This window comes from Coturnix japonica, chromosome 1, assembly GCF_054131305.1.
Source record: "Coturnix japonica strain WE chromosome 1, WE-NBRP24, whole genome shotgun sequence".
Lineage (NCBI taxonomy): Eukaryota > Metazoa > Chordata > Aves > Galliformes > Phasianidae > Coturnix > Coturnix japonica.
The window spans coordinates 83,071,547-83,094,131 of record NC_140663.1 but is presented as its reverse complement, the minus strand read 5'-3'; the positions used below and the strand labels follow the sequence as shown (position 1 = coordinate 83,094,131).

The 22,585-nt window shown below is 36.9% G+C and overlaps 1 protein-coding gene across 9 annotated transcripts in view; it reads right to left on the bottom strand.

Moving 5' to 3' along the window:
* The window catches only part of LOC107321707 (ephrin type-A receptor 6), a 438,244-nt gene that overhangs the window by 311,181 nt on the left and 104,478 nt on the right, over positions 1-22,585 (bottom strand). For all 9 annotated transcript variants that reach the window (XR_014938440.1, XR_014938441.1, XM_015878874.3 and 6 more), the window contains exon 3: positions 15,924-16,587. Coding sequence is in view for 7 of the 9 variants with exons in the window: in XM_015878874.3 (XP_015734360.2) it covers positions 15,924-16,587 (664 nt within the window). In the remaining 2 variants the exon portion in view is untranslated. The remainder of the gene's footprint in view (positions 1-15,923; positions 16,588-22,585) is intronic.

Genomic DNA, 22,585 nt, shown 5'->3' with positions numbered 1-22,585 from the left:
ACCTGAGGGAGAAGAGAGATAAACACTCCTTGGCAGATGCATTATGAATACTGACTAGGGCAAGTTCTGCCACAACACTTTCCTGAGGGAAGTATTATGTTTTCAAATGTAACATCTTGACAATATTTAAACGCCAAGTGTGAAAGAAGAATGAAGTATCTTAGGGATACTGCTAATTAATAAAATACATTCACTCCATCACTCCACTCTATTTTTATTTTTTTTTAATTAATAATTTATTTATTTCAGCACACTGGTAATTACATTATATAACCCCAGAAACAACACAGACAAATGCAAAGTTCAGCCTCAGAGGGTTTGCTTTGAGAATCACCTTTAAGTCAAAGCAGACGTCAGTTGAGTCACAGAGCATTACGTTCAATTCCTGCTCTGAACCTCTAGATCTACCAGCTGAACTGCCTCCACTAACCATACAGCAAATCAGCAGAGACCAGCGTCTCCCACACTGCAATACTGTGCATTTCTGACAAGGTGGCTACAAACATTAACATTACTTTAAAACCTGACCCAAACTGCTTTAAAAGTTTGTGACCGTAAAAACAATAAAGCTAACAAAGCCTCATAAATAGCTACTAATATGAAAGTGCTTGCACTAACCCCACAGGGAAGCAAGCAAGAATGATTTTCAAATACATCTAATCTAATTTCTTCTGCACATTTGAAAACAGCATTTCCTCTCTTCCCCCACCCTGCCACAGTACAGAGTTTAGTTGCTCAGTGTATAAAGCTCAGTGCACATCAGTAAGGTAACATTTCAGAAACAGTATTACTATAAGAAATGTGGCAACGATTAAACAATTTTATTTCTTGGTTGAAGACTCTGATGAGGCATGAAACAAGGTAATTGGACAAAGCTGGTAAAGATCAGAATAGTACCGCTAACTTCCATTATGTTAAACATACTCAGTGAATTACACATTGTATTGAATTATTGTATATATCGAGTTCTCCATCCATCACCAGCATGAAAAAAAAAAGATTTTTCTTAAGTTTTCCCTTTTTCAGGGTCCCTGCCACATCTAGTTATTCATAGTGGAAATGAGGGCATGGATTTCTCTGTTGCTAGCTGCTTTGGATACAGGGAGCTACTATTACTTTGATAGTTTTATCATGGAGTTTTCTCAGTAATTACAGCTACTGCAACAATTTATTTGCTGCTTAAGGCCAATCTTTCTCATCCCTATTTTGTTCTTTTAAGTTAAAAACATATGAAACAAACAACAATCCAGAAAATATTCTTCACAAAGGTAAAGCAGAATAATTGTAAGAAGATCTTAGAGAATATATAAGGAAATGTAGAGCTTGCATTCTTGAAGTTGAAGCCAAGAGTAAACTCTACAGGAACATCATCAATATTACTGCTACTCATTCCTAAAGTAAAAGAGAAGTTTCATTGCTCTCCTGTCCTTGAGCAAGCTGATTTTCAGGTTAAGCTGTTCTGCTGATGCTGTTACCATTTAAGTAAAGACAATGTGGTCCAACCAAGTAACAATTACCAACACTGCTTCTCTAGCAACGACACTGTGGGTTTTTTTGCATGCAGGCAACTGTAAAAATTACCACAGACAGCGATTTGGTCAAAAATCAATAGGTTGTTTTAGAGCTACTGCACCTTCACTTTTTTCAGGTTGACCTAATTTATTCCCAAGCATTAGGAAAGTCCATAAATCAGGAACATGGATAACAGTTTCACAGACTTCCCTTGAAAGCAAATCCTTTCAGTTGTTACCTATAATTCCTTTTCTAACTGTAAATATCCAGTAGATTGTGTCATTATTTGCTACGTCTTAAAAATTGTATTTTTACTTCTACAAGGCTGGGAGTTACTTAAGTTAAAAAACAAAACAAAACAAAACAAAACAACCCCAAAACTTCAAACATTTTGAATTTCAGCTTTGACACTGTTGATATAATACTTCTTTCAGCACAGGAAATGACTGTTTTTATGATATGTTTACAATGCAGCTGTTTCTAGCTACAGTAAAATAACAGCACGTTGATTTCAGAACAAGTTCTACAAACTCAGCCATTGGGGAGCAGCTATGTTAACCAACGATGTCTACAATGTCACTGACATTTGCAGAACTAGCTTGAACACTGCAACACCAATAAAGAGGTGACACTAATATGACTGATAAATAAGTAAAAGGTGTGCGAACACTAAAACAACATCCCCACCGCCATCTCACTTTCATGCCCTTGGCTTCTTGGCCATTTGGCCATTCATGCTGTCTGCCCTCTTAATACTTGACTAGCACTCTGACTGCCCCCTGGATTCAACAACAAAAAGAAGCAATGTAGCCTAATCAGCAGAAAGGATTCAGCCACACTACTCTCATTCCATGCAAACTAAATTCTAAAAAAAACCCCACAAACCAACAGTTTTATTAAAGATGGCACATATGTCAGTACTCAGCTTCTCTCTTGAATATGCATGTGTGGGTGCATTTGCACTGCCATAGCAAACTAACCCTACAGCTAGATAATGTCTACTTCCTATTCATCTCAGCTATGAAGTCACACTGCATTTTGCTATTTTCATTAGCTAAACCACACTCTTAACTGTCTCTACCTTATAATAACTGTCCACTGGTTTTGTTCCAAAAACACTCTGGAGGATGGAATTTGCCTTGTTTTTAGTTTACCACTGAAATTTATGAACAATCCCTAAAAATCCACAGGGCAGAACAGTAAGAATACAAACATTAAAATAACCTATTTTCAAACTTAGGCCAAATTTTATTTTAAAGAAATACAATGCTTGATCCTGCTATGCGATTAAAGTTGTTAACATATCCGTAAGTCACTTTCATATTATAATTATGTACTGTACACCCTTTAAGGGTTCAGTGGCTACAAGCAATCACCATGTAGAGTAGGCAGGAGAGCAAACATTTCCATTGTCCAAGATCACCTTTCAAAGTGTTTCTTGAAACATCTTCAGTCACAATCAAAAATATGATTTCCACCTCATCCCGTCATTCCATTCCACATTCACCACTCATTTACCATATTCTGTAATACCACTAACAAGGACTTAAATAGCCTTCTTTTTCCTCTCCTGTCCCTGCTTAAGTTTTTTTCTGCTGTTTTTTTGTTTGTTTGTTTGTTTTCTACCTCACAGTCACTTAAAAAAATTTTACAACATAATCACCACTATAATTCATTATATTTAAGGAGGACATCGTAAAATGAATAGCACAAAGGAAAAAAGCCAAAACATTTTCATCAATACAAATTTCATTCTTAGAAAAGAATCCAAACTTACAGAGAATTGAAAAAGAGATTTTACAGATTCAGTCCTTCACAACACAGAATTTTTCTTACTACCATTGTTTTTTATGAACTGTTAATTACAGCAATAATGCATATAATTCAAAACAACTAAGATAAACTATGCAATGTAAAGAGGCAAAATGAAGTGCAAGCAGATGTAATCACATACATTATTAATTTACTGTTGAAGAATCCTTATTGTGATTTAGAAAAGGAAGCAAACATTCTCCTACTTCTGGATTTCCCTTTACGGGCACCCTAAATGTTACTGTCCAAACACAACTCTAAGCATTTCCCCAGCTCTCTCCTCCCTGTCTTGGCTGCCTCCTGACTTGGTGCAACTGTGCAACGTTTGTGTTTTCTTTCAAAAGTGGTGATACATCTATTTTGATTTAGAAAAATAAGAAAAAAATACTTTGACAACTGTTATACAACACTGATATCCCAGTGAGCAACACCAACATTTTTGCAATTAAAACAGCATTTTAAAAAGTGGGTTTTGTCTTTCCAGTTTCCTACACTAACTGCCAATACAGACAGTTGAATGTGAAAAAACCATTTCCAGTCCTGACTACTCAGTTTTTCCATGATGACCAGTTTATACTAAAATTGAAATCTGTATTTTGGCCCTGCAGAAAAGAAAGACTGCTATTAAATTTATTGTTCCACAGGGACTTTATTAAGGCTGCTACTGAACTGTGTATCATTTTAATTAGAATTAACACTTTCATCTTGTTTATGAATATATGTAAGATAAGCTTTGAAATATTTAACAACTGGGAATACAGTCAAGCTGTCACAGCAAAATTAAGACGTTTCACATACATATCTATTATTATATAATAACCAGATACCAAATAACTGAACATTCATTGTTAGCATTTGGAGTATAATCTCTCTATGCTCTATGCATAGATTTCCATGTCCTTTGGGAATTTATTCATGCTTTGATCATCATCCCTTTGAAGCAATGCTTCTTTAAAGAGACACATTTCAAGTGCAGTCCTTGGCTCTGTTAGATGTTTCGCTAGTAGGTATGAGACCTGCTTTACATAATTTATTCTACCTTTAGCAGACATATGCCTAGAACACAAGCTTTGCTGCAGTAAGTTGGATCCCCAGGACCACCTTCCTTTACTGAGATATTTACTTCACAGGCTAGAGTGATTATTCATAGGCATTAGTGCTTAAAAGACCACCACCGGCAGGTTGATCACCTCTTGCCAATGCAAGATTCTGCAGAATATTCTCCTGTGATGTGATGGAACTGCTAAAAATAACATGAAGAAAAAACAGTCTTCAAGAAAAGGACTTCCAGCATGTGAACTAAAATACTGCTAGACTATGTTAGTGTTGAGATTCATCAGAAAGTAAATATGTTTTTAAATTTAAATTCTTAGATGCCTTTTAATTACAAAAACAAAACAAAACACCAGTGTATTGCCTCTTTAATTATAAGAACTGAACTGCACACACAACAGTTGAATGTCAAGTAACAAACAGGACATCACAACTGAGCCCAACACCCTGGGAGCTGCTGGAGTAGAAGCTCTGGGAGTAGCAAACAGCAGCCAGTGCCTGAAGGAAGAAGCTTTGGGAGATGAGATACCACCCTAAGAGGGACTACAGGGGCTGCGGCAGCAATAGGCTGGGCTGGCTGTGAAGGCAAAAAGAGAGCTGTCATTTGTCACAGCCACCAATTTCAATGTCAATGTATATGCAAGTAATGGTTAAAAAACTGATATGAGCTACCGCCTGTAACAGCACTAATTACAATCCATATTATAACAGCTTCCTAACTTCACAATATTTAGCAACCAATAAGTATAAGGTCTAGTTTCATTAGACAATTTTTCCCAAATTCTTATTGCAAGCACTTGAAACAGCAACACTTCTTTAAGACTCCACAGACCTCCTTCACAACTGGAATTCAACATTTATCATAGAATCTCAGAACGGCCTGAAAAGAAAAGGACCACAATGATCACCTAGTTCCCACCCCCCTGCTATGTGCAGGGTCGCCAACCACCAGACCAGGCTGCCCAGAGCCACACCCAGTCCAGCCTTGAATGCCTCCAGGGATGGGGCATCCACAGCCTGCTTGGGCAACCTGTTACAGTGCATCACCATTCTCTGAGTGAAAAACAGTATAATAGATTAATCTTATTTTTACAAGTCAAACAGTTCTGAAGACCAAAGTATTTTCTTAAAAGTATAAACTAGCATGATCTGCAAGCAACAGATTAAGTATTTCCCATTCACAAACTGAAGTCCTTGTCAAATCAACTACTTAGATGCACATCACTTTTTCTGTATCAAAGTAGAAGTGCACATGGTGAGCTTTTTCTGACTTGAAGTCAGCCTTTACACCCGGAAAAAGATTTATGATATTGTACAGAACTGTACAAAATATCTTGCATGTGTCTTTTGAATACCTAAACAAGGTTTGAGTGCATTGAAATTATGGAAGATGAGAGCTTGGATAAACACAAGGATTTGAGATATGCATAAGCTTAAAAATATTTACATAAATACCAGCAAGACTGATGCTGGAAAGCTAAGACCGACAGTGCATATCAGAAGTATCAGTAACAGCAGGATCATTCTTGTTAAGAGAATGCAGATATGGGATGCAGCACAGACCGGCAAGTAGAATATTCTATAAAGTAGATCAACGATAAAAATAATGCCAATTAGAAAACACACCCCACTAATCTAGAGTTTTTGTTGTTGATTTTATTTCTTACTTTAACTTAATTTAGCAAAAGCTAATCTTTTAAATACTATCTGCCTTCGAAAACTAAATTAGTCTTTGACAGGGAATGAATTTTGAGTCTACATCAATAGTTCTGTACAAAACAAACACTTTTCTTATTATTTTCAAACTTATATTGGGGAGGAATTTAATTAGCTAAAGTCAGTCTCATCTCACTTGTATGCCCTGAGTCATAAAGAGCAAGTATAGTTTGTATACATTTACAAGTGTATGCATTTAAGTGTGTGTGTGTGTGTGTGTGTTCAAGACCAACTTTCCATCAGAAGTCATTGTGTGCAGTTACTTTACTCCCACTTGTGACTCTGTCTAAATCATGCAAGAGAAAACTTCTTACCGATTGCTTTTCAAGTTACATTTCTCAGTATGAGAATGCTTTAATAACTGAGTGAATAAAATGATAAATGGGTAACCTCAATGGGAACAGCTCCATTACAGAATGTGTTTCATGGTTTACTTGTGAATATTTTACTCATTAATTGCCTGCTTCAGAGGAAGTAGAGGTGATAACCTTCAAATTTCAGAACTCAACTTCCTGAGTTCTCACTGGTACGTGATATACATAATAACAACAATACTCTCAAATGTTGTATTTCTTTCTTATAAGTTTTAAGAATCTGCTCAGCAACAACATTAGAACATTCCTTATTCTAAAACTTCATTTAGTTTTATGATAATTTTTGTAAGGATTCTCTCTACACATAATGTAAATCTTTAGTCTATGTACATTTAAGTGAAACTTATAATTTTTTAGGTTTAAAAATATCCAAGCTTGTTGTAGAGTGAAAGCACTGGTCTTTTGGTCTCCGGTTTTTTTCTCAGCCTATCTTTATTTTAACTACTCAGAACACCACCACAAAAGTCAATGGTCAATAAAAATTCTAGGAACACTACTTCCACGGAGACAGACAAATACAACAAACCCTTATTATGCTGTAACCGTTACGTCTCTACAGTGTATTCCTACAGAAAGCCTGAATAATTATTACATTGCAGCACACGAAGTGTTCATCTGCCTGATTAGTGACCAAGATTACAAATCACAGCCTCCTCAAAAGGCATTTCTCTTCTACAGCTTCTGGTGCTTAAATTCAATGAATAACACAAGGCAATATCAGCAATTTTTTATTAAAGATATTTTTAGTAACTAAATAATTATACTTTATACTTTCTTTAACGGACTTGTCAGAGAAGATCTCTTCAGAACTTATTCAGATGTAAATTTTTAAGCAATTGAGGTAAGCAAAGTAACATCCTCAGCCATAAGACAACTCCCATCATACTTCCTACAGCTGTAACAGGATAGCAACCAACACTGAACATTCAGAGACATTAAATCCATCACGCTGTGGTTTCCATTCAAGCAAAACCTACCAACATTCAGAGTATTTGACTGTTGAAACAGTTGAAGTCAATCATGTGTAAAGTGCAGTGAACATTTTCCAAGTCAAATTATCCTTAGATGGTTGAGCTCAAGCTTAAGGTAGTGACTCTCAGAAGAAAGAAAATATGTGGCAAGGAAGAAGAGTTTCTATAACCCAACGACTAAGAGGTACTGGTATTTTTAGTCTCTTGTAAACAACATGCATCTCAATAGCAAATCCTATCGCAGTAAGAATAATTGGACAGAACTTCAGAGTTAGTGCCTACCTCCTTCACCTTTAGCCACAACACAGCCTCCAACTTTTCTGTCTACCTGCTTCGCACACTTTGCTTGCACACTGGCATACCCATCTGTTGGCTTCTGATGAATAAACCTTCTGGAGCTTCTTAATACTAAATGTCATGCAATAGCTATTTTAGCACAGGCGAGTCCACTATAATGTTAGACTGACCATTCTATTAAGACTGGACAGTTACCACTGGAAGACTATACTAGGGAACTTCATTTACACACAGACGTAAAAAAATTCATGAACGACACATACAAACACTGCCCTTGTTTCCTGCTCTGGAACCCTGACTGCTCACACTGCCCATTTGAACCTACAAACAAGAGCCTGGGGGCCTAAACTGAGATCATCTCTTGTGTCACCATCCCAAGTCACAACCCTACATTCATCCTGTGCCGTGCAATCAGGAGAGCTGCCACACAGGCTTGATAAAGAGGGGAAAAAACTGCATCAAAGACACTTGAGAAATCTTCACTTTAAAAGCTTTAAAAAAATGTCAGGAAACAACTTCAAAATGTGTATGTTCTATACACAGTTGAAAAAAATATACAAATTGAATTGTATACATTTATAAATGCATTTTACAAAACTGAAGTAAAACAATTTGTCTCCAATGCTATTACAGTTTTGTGCACAATCATCACTACTATACAAATTTCAGCACAGCAAATACAAGTAATCACAGCACACTATATCACACTAATTATATATACCAGAAAGTGGACCACTGCTAGTGTCATGTATTACAGAATGGCTTGGGTTGCAAGGGACCTCAAAGGCAATCTAGTTCTGGCCCTGCTGCTGTGAGCAGAGTGGACAGCCACTAGGATCAGACTGCCCAGGAAACCATCAAGCCTGGCCTTGAACACTTCCAGGAATGAGGCATCTACAACTTCTCTGGGCAGCCTGTCTCGGTGTCTCACTTTCTGTCTAACACCTAGCTTAAACCTCCCATTTCTTAGTTTAAATCCATTTCTCCTTGTCCCATCAATATCTACTTGCACAAAACATCAGTCTCCCCCCTGGCTATAAGCTTCTTTCAAGACTGCAATGAGGTCTCCAAGGAACCTTCCCGTCTGTAAGCTAAATAAGCCCAGTTCCCTCAACCTTTCCTCATAAAAGAGGTGCTCCAACCCTTTGATCATCTTCACGGTTCTCCTCTGGATCTGTTCCTACAGCTCCACATACTTCTTGTGCTGGGGTCCACAAGCTCAGACGCAGTACTCCAGATGGGTCCTCACTAGAGCAGAGTAAAGGGGACAATCACCTCCCTCTTACTGCTGGACACTCCTCTTCTTATGCAGCCCAGTATACAGTTGTCTTCTGGGCTGCAAGCACACACTGCTGGCTCACATTCAGCTTTTCATCGATCAGGACCCCCAAGTCCTTCTCTACAGGGCTATACTCAAGGGGTTCTTCTTCCAGCCTGTACTCATACCTGGGATTGCCCTGACCCAAGCATGATACCTTACACTTGGCCTTGCTGAGCTCTCATTAGGTTCTTATAAGTCCACATTTTAAGCCTGTCCAGGTCCCTCTGAATGGCATTCCTTCCTTCTACTGTGTTGACTGCACCACTCAAGTTACTGTCATTAGCAAACTTCCTGAGGATACATTCAATCCCATAGTCAAAATCACTATGATTAAAATGCTGAAGAACTACCACAAATATGTGACCCTTTTCCTAATGTATATGGCTCGAGTTTAGATCAAACATGGTTTTTGGCAGTATACTAGCAGTCATTTGTGGTTAAACATATACAAAAGCTTTGAACAAATAATTATCAACTACTTTTCTGTACTGTTGCCTATAGTGTTGCTATTATCCACAAGTCCTAGGGTTTTTTGTTGTTTTTTTTTTTGTTTGTTTGGTTGGTTTTTTTTCTTTTTGCAAACACACTCTATTATATTAAAATCTCTGTATTGAGTGGCTCAGCCTAAAAACTCTATTTTACATTTTCTAATACCAAAGACATTTATCCACATTCAGAATTCAAGTTAAAATATGTAGCCTAGTACAGCACATTTTACAGTGGAAAACATGTACCTCTGATAATCACTAGGGTCTAAAGTACTGTCACTGTTTTCAGTTAAGTCAAGTCATTGAGACTCGCATGAATTATGTAAAGTAACACATTATTTCTTAAGGGTAATAAAAACCCCCTAAAATATGACCTCATTTTAGAGCACTTGCGTATTCAAGAATTTGCTAAAAATTCCAACAAATGTTGCCTTTAAAAAACAATCCAACTGCTTAGAAAGTTTTGGAAATGCACAGTAAGTCACCAGTACTGCTAAAACAACAACAATGTTTATGTTTATTATAGAGAAGATACCAGTGTGGTATCTGCAATATGAAATGGTCATCCTTGACACCAAGAATAGGGAAGAATTCCATGAATTTGGCAGTGCCTCCCCTTCCGTTCTCAGGGATGCCACTGGAGACATCTGCTAAACAAAACATGTTGTGTAATGTGTTGTGTAACACTGCAGAGGGAAAAGAAAAAAGAGAGCAAAGGATAACCACTGAGTTAACGCTGGAGCGATCACCAAACTTGGTCACTCATTCTAATACTTTACATGTCACCTCTGCCATTACCTCTCCACATGCTCCCACCTACCTCCCCTAGTGCACCTTCATAAACTGCCACTGGCTTTCTGCACCATTTGCAGCACAAGCAGACTGCAGCAAAAGTAGGTTTCAATCAGAATATATCTGTAGTCTTGCATTATCAGTATCTTCTCTTGTCTATCCTCTATTTTAAAAGGAAAAAGGCACTTAATGCTCGAAGCAAATACATCTGCAAGTAAATCTGCAGCAGTGTGAGACGTGTCAGATCACTTCACACAGCCACCTAGAGGCAGGGAGTCCCCAGACATTCTGCAGCTGTCCCACTTCTTGACAAGGAAGAACAACCACAGCCCTCCACACATTTCAGCCTCCCTGACAAACTCTTAGCCATGGCTATTGAAAACAGCTGGCAGTGAGTTGCACTCTTTGCTGTCAGGAATTTCTGGTGTGCCGGAGCAGATAGTCTCCCACTTCTGCTGCAGAAAGAACTTTGACTACTACAACTGAAGGATTCTCTCTTAAAAAGACACTGTGAACTCTTCCAATTTAAGGTTTAATCTTATTATGTCCCTCTTTTGTAGTCCAAGAGTTTGTTTTTCCTTCAGTTTCACTCTACTGCAGTGCCCAAGGGCTGGCAGAGATATAAATCTCAATAATAATAATAATAAAATCAGAATAAAAAACACTGCATTAAATCTCTTTAACTACCAGGAAACCTGTAATTTCACTGCCCTCGTGTTTTGTTCCTCACAACATTAGCTAAGTACATAAAACATGACCATATAGGGAACTGATATGGTTTTAATTACCAGATTTCCATACAATAGGTCACTTGGGTTTATAAAGCAACTTCCTGATCGGTACAACACTCACCAGCAACAAAGACATATCTTAGTTTCATGGAGGATAGGGCTGGTTCATACTTGCTAAATGAAAGTGCCTTCTAATCGAATCAGACTAAAGAGTGAAGAAAGGCTGCCAAGACAGAAACTCAAACACAGAAACATTACCACAATCTGGAGTGATGAATAAAAGGAAGAAGTATTTGTTCAATCAAACGTTCCATGTATTTGTGCATTAGCGTCCCTACGAAGTATTGGGGAAAGGGGAACACGTGACACAGAACAGTTCCTGAAAATACTCCAAGAAAAATCAACTTTTGGAAGTTAAAATACTCTTCCAGATTGCATTTGATTGGTTGAAGAGTCTAAAATTATATTAATCATAATTAGCATTTGCTATTTATATTCTTGAATTTTTATCTGTAACTAATTACAAGCCCCAATTAATACAGATAATTTTTGGTAAATCATTGAAGAGTCAATAGTTAACCAACTGTTATTATATTATGCCAAAGAGAACTGTTTTGAGAAGTTCATATGGTTTAACTAATGCAAGCAGAACTCACATAAGCAGCAAATACTCTAACACAGCATACTTCACAGAGATCAAAATAATTTGTTTTGAGGATTGTCTCGTAATTTATTTCATTAAAACTACTTTAAATGACATGCTTGCTTTGTTTTCCAGATCATCCAGTTATCTTTCTTGCACTGCAGCTTCCTGTCAAGTTCATTCTTCCTCCTATATCGATCAACAAAATCCACTGTAATTTTATTTTTCTTTAGCACACAATCTAAAAGTAACCCTTTGTTCCTTGTCAGGATTTCTATTTTATTGTACCTAAAGCCAAACAAAAATAACAGCAAAAACAAAACCACTATGTCTGACACTGCCTGTGTATATTCTGCGTTTGTTAAATTCAGGATGACCTTTGTCTTGAATTGAAATTCAGAGCAGATATCACATCACTACTTTTAATTATGTTTATGAGAAGCCTGTGCAGCATCTCCTCCTTTAATGCAATGACCACCTCTCTACTAGTGAGCGAGGCTGATATCAATGATTAGCAAAGCATATTGGAGCTGTTTGTGATTACTATTGCCAAATTACTGGAGCCAACTCATTTATTAATGCTTAATGAAATACAAGAATATTTTACTGCTATTTCACTTACATGATTTGAAGAAGAATAATCTTGAAAGCAGATTCAGATCGAAGAGGGATAGTTTGTTCACACAATCAGTTCATTAAAGATATGCTTTTTCAAGGTGATACCAGTAAGAAATGCACGCAACTTGTGAATAACTATGAGTCTATTGCAGTCAATGGGATTTTTTTCCCCATCAACTTCAGCAAAGCAAGACAGCACCTAAATCCACAAAAAATTCTCCACTGTCTCTGAATTCTGTAACTATTCAGGTAGCATTTAATAAATTCAGATATTTTAATCAAATTATCAGCCTTCTCAAGACGCTGCCACACTAGAACTGTGCTTTGAAAGCAAACAAAGGATTGGGAGTACCAAGAGCTTCATAGGCAAAGAGGGATGTGTACAAAACCAAAATACACTGAAACAACTGAAGTTGTCACATCTTGTAGTAATTCGTGAATACACAGTGTTTATCTCCACGAGTATCAAAGCAGATACATATTTTAAATTCTGTGACTAATAAGCCATACTTGTCATAAATAACTTACTGTTCCTCACAGAGCCTTTTAATAATAAATAACTGAAAGTTTGACTCAAATCAAAAATAGGAAGAATATTCAAATATCAACCTGTATTCTGCCCACCACCCAATTACTCGCCAGAAAACATTTCAAAATATTTATTTTGCACGTTATTGTCATGCAGAAGAATAACAGTGGCCATCACTTTAGATTAGTTCTAATCTGAAGGCTGTAACTCTCTCTTTCATATCCAATACACTCAGTATGTCACAGCGAATGCCTACGAGAAGCACTGACAGAATGGCATCAAGAACTTCCAAGTCTCAGATTTGTAACTGCAGTGGGAGGGATAAAAGGGTTCAGGGAGACTTCAAATATATGATGATTGTGTGAATGCATTTTATAAATAAATATATGCAGTGTTTGGGGTTTTGCCCATTCTTTATGTTTCCATGGAAACAAGTGTAAATTCCACATATTTTTTTCCCCTGCAGAAAGTTAGTAACATCCAAGTGCTTTAAGTTGTTATTTAGGGTCTTTAACTTGCAATTAGGAATTATTGATTGGTGATGTATCTTTTTAACTCTAAGATCTGATTCTTGCCTCAGCACAGAAGCAAGAGTCTCAAAGTGGGCCATTAGAGCTGGATGGAAGACTGCTGTCAGCTTAACTGGTGAGCTCAGTTCACCTCACTATATTCATTCACATGGTGAAAAAAACATTCCAAGCCACTCAAGCATACATCTCCACTGTTAGCTTTGGCACAAGGGGAAACATGGTCATCTTGACAGCAACCTTGCTAAGATTTTGTTTGCATAACAAAACTATAGAATTGGCACTAATAAAATTAAATTGCTGCTCATTTTGAAAGTAGGGCTTGTCCTACTATTTTGCCTTTAGCATGACATTTATCAAGAGATAAGTCAAACATACTTTGAGAAGCTGTCAGGAAAAGTAGTACTAAAATTAAAATACTACGAAGATAACTGAGAGAAAAGTATCAGACAGCTGTGAAAATGATTTTGGAACACATATGGAAGCTCTGTTAGATTATGATCTTCTAAAACATTTATCTATTGCTCCTGGGACGAAAAGCTAAGAATATATGAACACTCAAGGCTTCAAACATTCCATTTAATTTAAAAGGTATCCATTCAGTAGCAGACTGAGCTGTCAATTGAATAAATAATTTGAGCCAATGCACAGAAGAATCATTTCCTAGCATTTTGCGTGGGTTTTGGTTGTTGGTTTTATTGTTTCTGTAAAGTTTTAGAGTGATGATTGAGTACAAGTGTATTGGAGAAAATCCTTATCCCATTAAAAGGAAAACCTCTTGACCTTATGTAGGAAATTATATTTGCTTCCAGTAATGGCAAAAGTATATCTTCACAATGAGTATATTTTGATAATTAATGTCAGCAGGATCAGACAACAAAAAGTAAGCAGAGCTCATTTTCTCATTTCAATGTACAATATGATTTTCATACTCTTTATCACTCAAGGTTGCCATACAGCTTGCCAAATACTAATATGAGTACCTCACCATCAAACTATTTGGACAACAGCAACCTCACCTGTGTAATTTATGGACCTTTTTTCTTCCATTTTGCTATGAAGCAAAATTGAACCAAAGCAGATGAGCATTTCAGTGGTTACTGAGGTACCCTCTAGAAGTCAGCAGCAGACTTACTCTGCAGTCTATGTGAAAATTACATAAAGTGTAAAAAAACAAACATTTAGAAAAACAAGATGTTCTTTAGTGTGCTGTTTCTGAAGCTGACAAAGCAACTAGCTGCCACACAGATCCACTGTATGAAAAGACACATGCCTTTAACAATTAATTAAGTTAATACTTCCTCCTTGGTTAGCACTTATCTAGAAGGTGGAAATGCACACACTCTATAGATATCAGTCTCAAAATAACTACACAAAAGCTCACAGTCTTTGGCTATTTAAGCATAGCATAAGACATAGAAAATTTCAGAAACTCTCAATATAAACAGCACAGCGGTCAAGTCATCTGAATTTTCCATTTGCGTATGAAGTCCAGTTATCAGATTTTGACAACCACAATAGTTCAAGAGCAGAAAAGAAGAGTTTAATGAACCATAACATTTGGGTTCTGTGGAAGACGTGCATTTTGTTTCTGCACATGCTCTCTGTCCAATTTATGAATATAAGGGGCTGATAAGAAAATACATTCCCTTCCGCAGTAACTTTCAAATTGCTACCTTGATTTGAAATATCCTTAGTTCTCTGTCATACTGACAAGGTGCAGTGTTACGCTATTCTACATACACCAGCACTTGGTGTGGTCTCCAACATTTTTGAAGAGAGTGCATTTATTCTAATACAAGCAGCTTGTAAGATACAAGAAAGTGACAAAAATTATTTGCAACTAACTCCAATGCACTGTCACTTCTAAACAGTTTGGCTTATAGTATTTTTAAACTAGCTGTTGTGTAACATGAGCACTAGATACAAAGCACAACATAATACAATGAAATAGTTCTGACCATTTTAAAACTTTTTGCTTTCATTTTGAATAGGGACTAAAATGTTTCTCATTGAACTCAAGTTATGGACTCTCTATTACTAATTATTCACGGAAGCATTAAAATCTTCCTTTTTAGAAAAGGACAGGTTGTCATGTTATCTTTTCAGGTGAATACTTCTCTGTCTTTGTGCAACTACAGGAAATACCTAAGTCCAAGTTACCTGACTAGACTTCCCTTCTTAGGAATATAGAGAAAAAGGGGATGATTTTCATCACTGCTCATCTCATCTTGAGATATGCATCTCAAGCAGGTCAGAGGATTCTGCTCCAATGCGCTCACTTATGTAATGAATGGAGATTCATCATGAAAGGAGTCAAGCTGTTCTACACATATTCACATCATAGGTATCAAAACTTCAAAATGAAAATCAGCCTCAGTAACTAAATGCTTTCTTAGAAACCTACAGTGGCATGACTTATTCAGAATTATCAAAGTCATTTAGAGATATTCCTTGAAAACACAATGAAATATTTTCAATACGGTATGGGCTATTTAGCGTTCATATAATATCATAAGACTACTTTTAGTTTTCTTACCATGACAGGAACCTTCCAGTTCTTCATATCCTACACTGCAGATACATCGTCCAAGAGGCACAAGCCAATCCCCATCTGCTCCACAATACAATTTTGGAGTATCACGTTCCTCAGCACTCTTCACACAGGAGCCCCGCACCTCCACCAAAGAGGAAGAATCAACCCTTGGTATAGTATCAGGAAACACGGCCAAGTTACGGACTGTGAAAGGGCACTTCTTGTAATAAACACGGACTGAGACCAAAGCAATACATGCTCCGATGTCCTGAAATGCAAGATAAAATCCTTTCTTGTTTATGGGCCCAACCTCACGAACTTCTGTGTTGAGTTTAAGAATGCGATCACCCAAGTCCATCTGAGTAAAGCTCTCATCAGCCGCAATAGTATCAATTTTAGTGTACTGGTTTGGCTTGAATTTTAATCCATGAGACTCATCTGATTCCATGTAGTAGAGATTAAAAGTTTCCTTGCAGGTTCCCACTACCCATGGAATACTGTTGCAGTCCCTCAGGGTAAACTTCATTTCCACATAAATTTTCTGTGCAGCATCACGGGAAATCCAGTTTGTTCGAAGCCAGTTGTTTTGGTTTGGTTCCATCACATTACAGACCTGATAGGTATGAATGGGATGATTGTGTTCATCCATTTCAGTTATGGCATCCCACTGAAAAGAAAACAGACTGTTTGAAAACCAAGAAAAATACAAATTTTGCTATATATAGAGCCAATCTAGACACACATAAATGTGAATATATGGAATCATGGCTGAATTAAAAATAATAGTTTGTGTAGAGATTAGAGGAATATCAGTAGTTAGAAGCAGATACCATCTACCTAAGAGCAGAACAGTTTTCAGAAATTCTACAATACATTTCTGTGAACTAAAAAGAGTCTCTAAACAACATGGCTTCAATAGAAGACTGGCCATTGTGCTATTTAATACATTCCTGTGCATGCAATTCAATTGCTTATGTTGAAAAATTGCCAAGAACAGTCCCATTTGGGAGGCTGGTAGGCTGCCTCAGAAATATTCCCATTACTCAGATGCACAGCACAGACAAAGTACCTGCAGTATCAATAGATGGGACAAAGCCACTCTGGTTTGGTGGGTCTCAGGTACATGTACAGGCTGTACTGGCATACACAACTATTGCATACACAGTTAAATGTATCGATAAGAAATATTTCTGGCTCCACAGACACTGTATTATACTCATTTCTTCTTAAATAAAAAATAATAAAGAACTATCATAGGCATCACATCATTTATTTACCCTTATAAATTCTCTTTCTTATAAATTGAAGATGAAATAGGAATTATTATTTTCATTTATGTTGCATCAACATCACTAAATTGTTCTCAAATGCTGGTGGGAACCCATGCCCTGAGGCTATTGAAAACATGCATCTGTGAAAAGCCATCCATGTACTAAATATGAAAGGATTATCGAACATCTAACATTACATAATCAGCTACACTAAGGGACTGCCAACAACTCCAAATTAGTTTGAATAAAATTGAGTGAGCTTTCAATAAGCACTCACAATATCAGTATAGCATTAAATATTGATTTCTTTCTTACAAAAACACAGAACCAGTTGCATTTCTGTACCCAAAACTATTGCAACCCACCAGATAATTTTAGCGTAGCCTTCCGAATATGCTGTTCTCTTATGGCATTCTAGATATTACCTGGTATAGTCAATAAGCCAAAAGCTTGTTATTAAATATTACTAAAAACACCAAACTACCATGTTTTAATACTAGGAAACATGAAAATACGCACTATTTGTGTTCACAGTTTAGCATACTTGGAACAGATTATTCATGAATACACATTTAGTTCAAATAATTTGCCTGCTAAAAGGAAACTTAAGGTTAAAATTGAGACAGCAGTTCAAAGTTGAAAAGCTTATGCAGTATTTTTGCTCTTACCAACTTCCTCATCTTTGTAGTTAGTTTGGTTAAATCCAGAGTACAACATTTAAAAAATGTTATATTAATTATATTCAGCTGTACATATGTAATATGTCAAATATGCAATTTTGAGTCCAATAGCAAGATAAGAAACTTTCATAGTGTTATTTAAATATGAATTTAAATATCTTTAGCTTAGTTTCACTTCAAAGCCACAAAGTTTTCTGCTTTAATACAAGCAATATCAATATGTCTTACTTCAAAGTTGCTTCTAAAAAGACTTCTAATAATGCATTTTGGCTACATAAGCAGTACAATTTTCATAATGTTTACTTAGATCAGCATTACTAGGAAGGCTGGCCCTTGGCCTCTCAGATTGAAAGAAAAAGTAGGAAATGAGTTCAGTTTAAAATTTTTAAGAAAAAAAAATAAAATAGGAAAGTTATATTCTAGAAACATGGTAAAAAATAAATAAATAAATATATATATTTGATCATCTTATTCTGGGAAAAAGCAACGTATTATTAAGAGGTAAGGTCCTGGTTTTCAGAAATACCCCCAGCCATCAGATGAATTATAAGACACATGTGAAACTGTAAATATGAAGCAAATAGGCTGGCTTTATTTTCTGAGTTTCAGAAACATCGCTTGTTCCTATAAGGAAGTCTGGGGATATGTCCCCATCTTCAGTATCTTTCACAGAAACAAAGCATGCATGTGGGTGGAGAATTTACACCTTCTGCCGGAGCAAACTGATCCATCATGGTGGAGGTAGCAATAAAGTAGTAAATACTCTGTGGTTTCATTAGACTGAAAACTTGGTAGCTGGAATTCAAGTGGAAATGGACTTCCAAATGGAGCCTGATATGACCTGAAAAGTTAGATTTCTGATCACTGCAGCGCCTATTTGGGAGCTATCCAAAACAGTAAGCCCCCAAGAAAAGTCAAGGTCTTTACAGGCTATAACATTTGAGATTTTCTTTTTCTCTATCTATCACAACACAAGAAATAACCTAGCCTCAAGGTCGTATTTTAAAAGCCATGAAACATACTTTTAAAAATGATTGCTGGACAGGTACTAGCCATTAGCTGCCTGTTACCTCTTATATTGCTAGGTCTTATGACCTCTTTGAGTCTAAAACGCGTCCAGGAAAGCCAAATTAGATCACAATTCATTCCAACACCAGAACAAATTCAGACCTGGTCAAAATTGCACAATGGGGGACTAATTACTAGAGTACTCATCTCTGAACCATTGCTTATAAATTGAATTTTGAAATATGATCAAAATATACCCTTTATCAAGTAATACATAATATACCATGGTAAAGTAAGTCTTGGCTTAGAGAAATGAAAAATGGACTTGCATACTCTGACAGGCCTGGCCTCTCCTTTTTTGCCAAGTATGTGGCACACAGTTTGAACTAAGATTCCATAGTCAGAAAGATTAATTAAAGTTATTTAATTAAAACACATACTCCAAGCCTTAAAATCTTGACAGTAAAGATACTTCAAAAACACTAAGAAGTTTCTACCACTATCTCCTTGTGAGGAGCTGCAGCTGTCATGAGGCCTCCCCTCAGCTCCTCTGCTCTGCCCTGAACAAACCACAGACCTCTGCCTCTCCTCTCTCGCCTTGCCCTCCGGACCCTGCCCCATCTTCGCAGCCCTCCTCTAGACACTGGATAGTTTTCTGTCCCTACACTGTGGTACCCAAAGATACATCCAGTGCTCAAAGGGAAGCCATGCAGTGCTGAGGGCCACTTAGGTCCAAACTCTTGGTCAATAGAGTAATGAATAGAAGAGTCAGTCTACCTTTAGGGTGTCTGCTCCATTTTTTTCCTAGGCTAGAAAGTTCTCTCACCTTTCTCCTTACCCTTTCAGTCAAAGGATAGACCTTAGAAAGAAAGAAACAAATGGTTCTGCATTTACATATACCTAAATAGTCTATCTTAGCTCAGTCCTGAGGAAGGAAAGGTTGCGATAAAATGACCATGCAGTATCAGTATGAATACTCAAATGACCCTTGAGTAAAATATTTTAAATTAATCCTTTGTTGTTGAGCAAAGTAATTATGGATAAATGCTACCTTCTTATTCAAATGGAGAAGCAAAGTAAAAAGCACTGCCTGAAAACAAAACAGGATTAGAGATTAGTGAACAAAACCTGTATACCTCAGCCACATTACCTATGTGTCTTAGTCAAAGGCAAGTCCTCAAAAGTCATAAATCTTACCACTTATCTCACAAGAGATGGAAGTTTTCCTTTTTAAAAGCAAGGGACAAAATAAGAAATGATCATGCTAAAAATACCTCTTTAATCATTTCAGCGAGATAAATAATTCAGGAAATGTAACTGTCAATTAATTTTTACACAAAAATGGAGGCTGGCATTTGAAAACTCTGAATCTGAACTAAGTGATAGGAACTTCTGACATACATCCCTCATGACTCACAGATGCCCATTTGGAACAGGTCAGGATCTTAATAACAAACTATAATTGTTATACAAGATTGTTGCTATCCAAATATCCAAAGAAAATTCCTGTAGCAAAGGGGAGTTCAATAACTGAGTAATAGGTCTGAAGAGAGGGGAAAAAAGAAAGCAAATGGTACTTTTCACTAATATTTGTTTGGTCCTCCTATCATTATTTTTATGAAAGATTTTATTACTTGTTTGGGGTGTCAGTCTTTTCCCTCTGGGAGCCCAGTGAAATCTACAGTTCTCACTTTCAACTGTTAGATGCTGACAATCTTCTTGATCCTATTTCAATGAAAACAAGCTGAATTGTTTAAAAAAAAAAAACTCCAAAAAAAAAACAACAAAAAAAACCTTTTAAAACTCCTTTATTTTTAAATTCTCTTATGCTGTCTTCAGTGAGATGATCTCCACAGAAATGGGATCAGAGAGGCCTAAGCTAGACAGCAATAGAGAAGAACCTGTACTTGACATGCACAGTTTCTCACTGCCATCTGCAAATGCAGATTTAAACTTCTAGCCGCTCTAGTCACATTCAAATAGAAACAGCTATTCTAGATAACAGGTTTGGTCAATGGAAATGAACATTCTAAAGCATAGTTGACAATTAAAACACAACAGTGAAAACTAGAAAGTTAATCTAAGTTAGATTTTCCCTGCTCCTTCTGACTCATTTTTCTTCACCTAAACGTTTTTCCATGTGAGACCTACAAATCCCCCAGTAGGCAGACCACTAAATTACTTGTTACAATAGGAATTATAGTTTGCAGAGCTTTCCAGCTCTCAAAAGAACTGTTATTCTGCAGCTATGTGTGAAAAAACATACCTCTGAAGGCCATTAAGACAAGTGACAATTTATGAAATGTAACCATTAAATAAAAAAGAAAAAAGAAAAAGGCAGATAAAACATCACAGTTATCCCTGTGCTTCCAACCCAATACAAGTTTGCTTAACTAGCAAAAGAGGGCAATGATTAAACTAGTTTTAATCTTACACTTAAATCATGCTGATCTGAAGTTGCTTATGGAATGCAAAAAATACATGGCATGCATTAGATTAACTCTGTAGAACATCGACTGTAACTCAGCCTTAGGGTAGAAACTTTACATTTGTTTTCTACATGGGCAGTAGCACCTAGGCTCTGACTGTGACAAAGTCAATGGCAAATGTCTTAAAAGGTAAAGAAGTAAATGTAATTAGAATTCCTCTTTCCCGGGGAGACCTCATGGTGGTCTTCCAGTACTTGAAAGGAGCATTTAAACAGCAGGGGGAACAGCTGTTTACAAGGGTAGATAATTAATAGGACAAGGGGGAATGGCTTTAAGCAGAGATGGGAGGTTTAGTTTAGAGATCAGGAGAAAGTTTTTTACACAGAGGGTGGTGAAGCACTGGAACAGGTTGCCCAAGGAGGTTGTATATGCCCCATCCCTGGAGGCATTCAAGGCCAGGCTGGATGTGGCTCTGGGCAGCCTGGTCTAGTGGTTGGCAGCCCTGCATATGGTAGGGGGGTTGAAACTGGATGATCATTATGGTTCTTTTCAATTCAGGCCATTCTAAGATTCTATAATTCTATGAAGAGAAAAAATCAGAATTTTAAAAAAAAAAATAAATTAAGAAAGTTAAACAGGATATATAGGAAAGTGGCAGATTATTTAGATCTCAAAATGCAAGGATTGCAAGGCCCTGGACTGTAGAACAGCTGCTCTAAGCCTGAGGTGGCCAGGATGATTCAGAAAGATATCAGTACACTCAAAAATGCAAAATCCACAATGGTGAGTCACTTTCTGGTTATTTATAGGAAGCACGGAACAAATGCAAGAATGAGCTTCTACCGATGATCCAGCTTTCCTTTATTCTGTACATTATTATGGTATGTGTGAATGCTTTCTTCAGGAAAACAAGGGTATAATCTAGTGAGATTTGAGGGATAAACCTTGGCTAAGGCCAACTTCAGAAATAATACTTCTCATCACCTGCTTGTGGATTCGACAGCGAGATCAGATGTTAAAAAGGACAGCCCTGCTCCAGCTTTATAGAGGACATCATAGTCTCTTGAGAAGGAAAGGGAATCATGGGTCCTGGACCATTATACACACACTAGAAGAGATCAAAACTCTAAGAAAAATGTTTACATTCCAGAATACCTTAACTGATATGGGGCTCAAACTACTGTGGCAAGCAGTCCACGTGGCCACCATCTAGCATCATTAGGCATCAAAGGAAAAGATATTCATGGAGTAATGTTCTTGCTGTCTGGATACCACAG